Source organism: Limulus polyphemus, unplaced genomic scaffold (genome assembly GCF_000517525.1).
Source record: "Limulus polyphemus unplaced genomic scaffold, Limulus_polyphemus-2.1.2 Scaffold4291, whole genome shotgun sequence".
NCBI lineage: Eukaryota > Metazoa > Arthropoda > Merostomata > Xiphosura > Limulidae > Limulus > Limulus polyphemus.
Window position 1 is genome coordinate 46,463 of NW_013669901.1, and position 8,155 is coordinate 54,617.

At 32.7% G+C, this 8,155-nt stretch overlaps 1 protein-coding gene across 13 annotated transcripts in view; it reads left to right on the top strand.

The window, feature by feature from the left end:
• Positions 1 to 8,155, top strand: part of LOC106470916 — a 40,240-nt gene that overhangs the window by 19,806 nt on the left and 12,279 nt on the right. For 9 of the 13 annotated variants that reach the window (XM_022399554.1, XM_022399553.1, XM_022399550.1 and 6 more), the window contains 3 exons: positions 2,550 to 2,597; positions 3,533 to 5,306; positions 7,098 to 7,193. In XM_022399554.1, coding sequence (XP_022255262.1) covers positions 2,550 to 2,597; positions 3,533 to 5,306; positions 7,098 to 7,193 — 1,918 coding nt within the window. Of the gene's footprint in view, positions 1 to 2,549; positions 2,598 to 3,532; positions 5,307 to 6,469; positions 6,620 to 7,097; positions 7,194 to 8,155 lie in introns of those variants that run through there. The other 4 variants (XM_022399552.1, XM_022399561.1, XM_022399558.1 and 1 more) reach the window with 2 other exon arrangements.

Sequence of the window (8,155 nt, forward strand, 5' to 3'; positions counted from 1 at the left end):
GTCCTAAAACTTGCCCTGTAGACTGCCGACTGATTTTAGGTTCCGTACCTGAGTTCTAGAGCCGCTACCAGTGCTCTATAGTTGTGCATGTCGTCTGCTGACAACTGTCCAAGTATTTCCAGTGGTTGTCCCTTCAGGCTCATTGCCAGGTACACTGCTTTCTGCTCCTTAGTCCATCCATTCATTTCTGCCAGGAGCTAAAATTGTGCTCTATATGCTTACCAGGGTGCCTTCCCATCGAATTCCTGTGGCTTCCTTCGAACCAGATCACCCCTATTGCTAACACTCATGTCTGGAAGGTGACTTCTGCGTTTAGCTGCAGGGTCTGTAAGGGGCTTTCTGTTGTCTGGGGCTGATTAGGTCCATGGTTAATATATCCTCCCTGTGTAAAAGACAGTAAATCAACCTTTAATTTATTTAATTCACTTTGAAATTCACTAATCTTTTCCATTTGTGTATGCTGGCTTTCTCTCAACTGATGGAGACTTTCTTCCTCTTTCTTTTCTTGTTCCAGTGATCACTGGTGCTGGTTTTCTTGCCACTGCTGTAGTCTCTCATCTGTTTATTTTCTTTCTCCTCCAACCACTGCTGTAGTCTCTCTTCTTGTTTCTTATCTCATTCTTCTTATTTCTTTTGCTTTTCTTGTACTGTTGCCATCAAATCTGCTAAGCTGTAGTTTGATTTGTCACGTCTCGTTTCCATCTTCTTTTTTTCTTTTCGTCCCACTCTCTGACACCAATTTGTTACATATATGCATTAAAAACATATTGATTAAAAACTTTGGAAATTTCATAACATATAAATTATAGAAGTTAGGTCTATTCACCAGTTTTAAAGAACTGTCACGTATCTGCTTTTTGTTCATTTCTGGTAGAAATTCTTTCCGAGGAACTTCAGCGTTACAAGTCCTTCCTTGATTAAACCAGTTTATTCTTTCTCCGTACAAACTTTTAGTACACAGTAATTTCACAATCAGTACGTTTCTCATCACTTAACTACTTTTATAATACACACTATCTCAAAACAGAATTGTAAATTACCCACAACTCAAGTAACTACTTTTCCAACATCTGGCTTTTTTCTGCCAGGCTTATATACTAACAAAGAGGCGTCTCAAAAACACGCGAAGTTCCCCGATAAATCGAGAAGCTCAATCACGCATGCGTCAGCAGCATCACATGACTTCCACTGTCGTAACACTAAATTATTGGACCTGAAGGTGTCTGTCATATTAAATGAAGGTATAGTTCAAAAATGTTCTGAACCTAAACAAGCTGAAAATAGGAAGATTTGTTTCATGTGAGAATAATTGAATGTATATGATTAATGTGGCTTAAAATTAATTGGTTAGCAAATTCTACAAGTTACCCAGTTCTAATCATGAATATGCTAACTAAAAATGTCAAATTAAACTTCAAAATATGGTTTTTACTTTTATACTACAGTTTCAATATTGTTTTCCTGATTTTAATGAGTAATGTATTATTAAATTATGTGTACCTAGTAAATATACCATACAATCCAAGAATATTCTTTTCATATCTGAGTTAATAATGTGTAAAATAATAATGTTACGTCTCTGTATGTATGTTTGTTAATTCTTCTACAATACAAATCCTTTCTTTATAACTTTGTAATGTACTTAATTTTCACAGTTACACACACACTATAGTTCACAACAATTCACTCACTTTCTATCGCGCTTAGTCTTAATTGTCCGTCCCCGCCAACTATAGTTTCGATCTCTGTGTCTGCTATCCTCGCTGTCTTTCATTCTCTCTGCCTGCTTCGTCTGTGTCTCCACTACTGCTTCAACTCCGTCTGTCTCTCTCACTGTCTAGCGCACTTATATATGATAATACTGCCTGTTCTAGAAACTTCTAAGACTCAACACGTGCTACCAGCATCAATTGACTCCCGCTGTCGCATTACACTAGCGAATCTTCTAGAATATTTGTCACGTGACCCCCACTGTCATAACAATAATATATGTAAATACCACTTTTTTTGTTTGTTTGTTTATGTTAAATCATCCATTCACTCGATGAAAATTAAACAGTATTTGCTACGTTGCAAACGTGCATGGTACAAGGAAAGTTGTTACTTTCCTCACTTCCTAAAAAAGTGGTGTAGCTTTATTGTTTTCCTTGACTGTATGCTGATTTGAAAAATGTAAAGGAAGAACTACTTATGAAATAGAAAAGTGAAACTTTTATTTAGAAAATTTAGCTTGGAAGAATTTCATAAATCTTCTCCTAAGAAAAATAAAGATGAGGCAGTATGAAGGATTATATGCGTACCTCAATTTGTGCCTGAATTTGATGTTATATAGAAATTTATATTTCCTTCTTGTTATTTAATCTTTCAATAATTGATCATTATTAGGTCTCTCAACCTCTTAAATTACATTTGGGTATGTATCTGCATGTGTATGAATGCAAAAAATATAGAATTACAAAAGAAAATGTTACTAGAACTTGTAAGTAAACATAAATTCTAAATAACACCAGGATTCTTACTGACAGACTTCTTTGTTTTTATATTTTCAGCAAGAATATAAAAGTTTTCTTCAGTATTATAATTCTAACTATACTTCGGTAAGTGTAAACTCCTAGAAAATGTTAACACCTTAATACTAATGTTTCATATATAGGGTTATAGGAGGCTAATAATGTAGTAAAAGATGCAATAGGTGGTATATACAATTTATGATAATACTGGCTTATGATCAGTTGAAGACCCATTTTTTTAGGAGGGTACAGGAATTTTACAGCTTTATTCCCTTGAAATATTTTGAATTATGTAAACATTTAATTTTGTATGGTAAATATATACTATTTTTGTTTTCTATTAACAGATATGGCTGTAACACTGAAGATCCCTCTTTTATTTTAACTTTCTAAAAGTGACCTTTGTAATCAGAATGTAGTATATTCATACACAATATATCCCCTTACAATTATTACTTTGACTGGTTTTAGCCTTTATTTTTATTGCTTTCTAAATGCATCTGTTTCTCATTGCATCATTTAAGACAGAAAATAGGTTGCAAACTTAAAATAGTGAAATGTTTCACATTCATATGAAAACTATCTTTAATTTTGCTAATTCTTTAAGAAAGTAAAACATTTAACATCAGAAACTTAAGATTAATATGAATAAATGTAGCTTTAAAGGTGCTCTGTTACATGTACATAGAAAAATAAAGTTTATGTTTAAAGTTTGCTCTACTATTATCCTTATTAGTACATCTAATGAAGTTAGAGGTCACTAGAATGTCTTTCATATTAATCAACATTTTGAATTTAGTTATGTGAAAACTAAAGAAAATGATTTAGTAAGTTCAGCCTGAAAATTTTAATATATTACAAAAACAAAATTTATTTTGTATGTAATTATTATCATGATGGTGGACTAAAATAATTAATGACAGGACGTCATTATGTTTGTACACACACACAGACACTGTAATATTTCAATCATATGATGAAATAGTGATACTTTGATTACAACACTTTTGTTATTTATTCAGGTGCAAGGTGCTCAGAATACGAGAGAGATTCCAGTTTCAGGTGTAAAAGCATTTGACTTTTCTGCATCACAGAATCATTCAACAGTTAATCTGGACATGGACTTTTCTCTGGAAAAAGAGTCAACAAATATTGTAGGTCCTAACCCTTCTAATCTGTACACTTTTTCAAGTGCTGGAAGTGGTAAATTATCTACTCAACAGACATTGTTTCTCTATGAAAAAGGTACTAGTCTGGTGAAGACTTTCAGGGATGCCAGTACTCAGACAGATGAATGTTGGGTGTGTGCTCGATGCTTCAGGGAATCTTCTGCTCTGAAGTCTTCTACCTCTTTTGAATATGCACAGAGACCTATATGCTTTAATGCTAGAATTAAGCAGTATCAAACACCAGTTCTGACTAACACAAATAAACTATCATATGATTGTACTTGTCAGACTCCTTGTGTAAAATATATTGATCCAAGATATGATTTATCTAGCAATTTGCCTGACAGTGTTATTAATGATGCTAGCATTGTGCATTTAAATACTAGTAATCATGAAAGATCTTTGATGGAATCTCACCCAACAAAGTATCAGTTAAATGGTGATACTAAAGATCCTTTGAGGGAAGGTGTTTTTGTTACCTACTCTAAGAATATAAACAACTTAACTGTTGTGCCTAGATCAACCACTTCCAGTGCATTGTTTGTTGATATTCACCAGAATCAGCCAAGTGTTTTAAAGTACAAAGAATCTCAAGAAATCTCATTAGGAACTAATTTTAAAATACCAACCAATGAGACTTCAGGTGATGAACAAAATGAAACTGCACCTTTTAAACATTATGAGAATGACAGCTTAGTGAAGATCTCAACATTGTCTTCTGATTTGTTCTTAGAAACTAATTTAAGAAAGTTACATGAAGAGATGAATAATAAGATACATGAAAATAGCCATGAAAATGTAACAGACAGCTCCAACAAAACATTGAAGCTTGTTGAGAGCACTCAAGAGGCATGTCAAGAAGAGATTCAGATGCAGCAGTCTCACCAACTAACTTCTTGTAATCAGCAGGAAAAAGGTGTAACTCCATCTGCTAGAAATGGTATATGGTCAAAGTCTTCAGATAAAACGATTTCATGCCAGCAGTTGGATATAGTTAGTTCTTTGGAAATAAAAGAATGTGGATTACAGATTCCACTCCTTCCAGCAGAGAATAGTGTCAAAAAGGATGTTGGAGTTTTTCCTCTCATGGAAACAACTAATTCAAACATTCTAAAAGATGAGAAAGTTGAAGAACAACAGATTCAGCTAGCAGCAGTAGGCTATCAAGATGAATTTACTAAAAATGCATTGATGAAGAAGAATGATAATGCACAGAATGAGTTATTAAATGATATATCTGCTAATGAAGGAAGAACACTGAATGAATTTTCACTAAAGATTTCTCCAGATGTTGTACGAAGTGCAACTGAACAACTTTTAGAAGGTGATATTACAAAAGATACTCTTGATAGCATATCTGAAGGTATCTTGCTGGGTGATGTTTCTGAATCAGTTAATAACTTACCTGCTTTTAGGGAAAGTGACAATATTAATTCCCAGGAAAAAGAAAAGCTAAAGAAAATAGAGACTTCAGATCAGGGAGTTGATTCCAAAAATGAACTGATCATCTTAAATAACTCTTATTTAAAATCGGCAGATGAATCAACAAAGGTTTTTGAAACAGAAAAGTATGGAAATCAAGAAAAATCAGTTGATAAAGAAGTAAAGAAACCAGTTTTAAACAGCAGTGAGTATTATTTTATATCATATTTTTTTTCCTATTATTGAAATGTTTAACTGTTACTCTCAGATATAACATTTTTGGTAAAACTGCAATAAATAATATTATGTTCATGCTATATAAAAATGTAGTAATGGCAACAAAATGTTCGAGATTTGGTTGTCCAGCGGACAATTTGAATAAGCTGCCTATAATCATTTGCAGATTTGTCTTTAGATTGGCATCATAAAATACTAGCTGAAAAACTGGTTAGCACTCATCAGTAGTATAGACACAGATTTATTGAAATCTTTATAAATATAAACTTATTTTTGTATTTTTTATTTTTTACTTTTCTAATGTTTTTCAGGTCCACATTACTTTGTTAGGAAACTTTTTCTCTTTAAAGTAGGCCTCATGTAAGTTATCAGCAGTTTGCATGAAATTACCATGCTGTAACTGTTATCAGCATTCCTTTGCAATTGGTGACTTGTGATTTTTAAATATGAAATTAGTATACTTTATATCAGTGTTTCCCAACCTGTGGTATGCTCACTCCCAGAACCTGTGAAAAAACATAAAACAATGCATGCCTCAAAATTGGAGGGCACTTCTGAGAGTTACGAATGTATCCCACTAACCAGCACTCAACATTTGTATATTGTTGACTTATCTTTGAATTAGTTGTTTTGATTTATCTTTTTGTTAATAATATAAATCTCTGTTAATTTGTTTAACATTATATTTGTCAAGGATATGCAGTTGGCTAGCTTACAGGTCTCACTAGAGGTATGTAGCATGAAAAGGTTGGAAATATAATAGGGCTATAGTAGTTACATATATGTGTGTGTGTGTGTGTGTATATATATATATATATATATATATATATATTGGAAAGAAACGTGGGAAGTTAGTACACGTCTGTTGTCTTTACCTACTTTGTTTGATTTTAGAAACTATAGGTGAGTGATTTATCAGTTTTTTTAAAATTTCCAGAACTATGTAAAAAAAAAAGCAGGTCTGAAAAGATGTATGTGTGTGTGTATTTGTGTTTAAACCAAGAAATGTAAATTATCTATGCCATCTATCAGTGATAGCCATAAGTTCTGATATTTAGGCAGGCATAATAAAGTTGATTGGCAGCTTAAGGTGTTATAGTATACATAAGAAAATCTTATGTACATTTGTAGGTAGCATAAGAAAGCACAAGAAATATTCATGTCACCAAGTGTTTTTGATTATCCTGTTGAAGTTTGTCTGCAGTATTGCAGATTTGAACCTAAAAGTACTATGATGTATCAGTCACATGGAAGGATATGTTTAGAGAAAACCATGCAAAGGTACAGTCCACTTGCACGTTAAGAATATTATTAATTTAGATGGTTTCAAAATTGTCTCCTTTACTTTAATACAGTTCTTATAATTAACATAGTGGATATGTGTAGGTTTGATTAAAAATAGGAAGGATGATTGCTTTTATGGTGCGAAAAGTTCCTGACACTGTTGGTAAAATAATTGAATGTGATGACATTTGAAAATAACAAATGATTTCCATTTTATAAAAACCTGCTTATTTCTTTGTGTACAAAATTCCAAAATCAGTGTGAATTTTTTATAAATAAGTCAGTAACAAAATGTAGATATACTGTCAAATTAAATGTAATTTAATGAGAGAGAAGAAAAAAAAATATTGCAGCCACAATACAAACACCCAACACTGGGGCACAAATCATAAGGTTAGTCATCATGTAATGTGCCCTGGTTATTTAAATGGCACATTTATATTTGTTTTTCTTTCTTTTCTCATTCTTCCCACAGGTGAACAAAAGGGAGACAAAACTAAGTCTGTCAGATTAGTTGATGAGAGCACTGATGACGAAGATAACTTTTTTGATACTGGAGTTCCTGTAACAGGTTATGTATCTGCACTGATTTATATATGTGCTGATGTACATTGTTACACATGTAACTGTGATGGATTATTAATCACAAGCTGAGGTACCTGTTCTTTGTTCAGATTATGAACTTAAAAAAAGTGTGTGTGTGGGGGGGGGGTTAATGCTATGATAAGTAACACAAAAGTCCTAACTTTCACACAATGTACTTATAATATAACATATTATTACAGTATTCATTATTACCTCACCACAAGTTTTCTAGAAGCTTTAAGAATTCCGTATGTATATACTTAAAACATGGTATACACTGTATGGTGGTCAAGGATGCTTTCTGTTACCTGCTTTTAACATCAAACTCTTTGTCCTTCCACAGTGTTTTATGTGATTAATTAATTGATGCTAATTGGCCACAGAAATGTCTTGTGGGCCAAATTTGAAAGGTCATGAGTCAAAGTAGGCTGTTGGAGTAGAAACTTCAACTGTGTTTATGTGGTATTGCAATAGTAGCAGCCATCTTTTGTTCATTGCATTTCTCTGTAGAGAGTGCTAGTACACACTCTGAGATACATGAGATGTTTATATTCCTTCCTGCCACACTGTGTGTTTGTTGTTTTATAGAAAATATAATAAAGTTCTTTTTTGGGGTGAGGACATGATGCCAGCTATGAATGTAGTTAATGTTAACTTACATCAGAGATAATAAATGCTCAATAACAGCAATAATGGGGGTATGGAGGGGTGTTGTGAACCTGTCATTAATACGCCCCTTGTTCCAAACTATCATTCCATAAAGTTTGGTTGAAATTGGCCCAGTAACCTAGGAATAGTTTGATAATGGACAGATAAACACACAGATTTTGTGCTTGTATGTGTGTGTCTATATATATATATATATTATAGTATTATTATTAATTTACTTCTATTGTACTAAAATTTTGTTTATTTTGTTTTGTAGTAGAAAGTCTACTCTAATGTAGT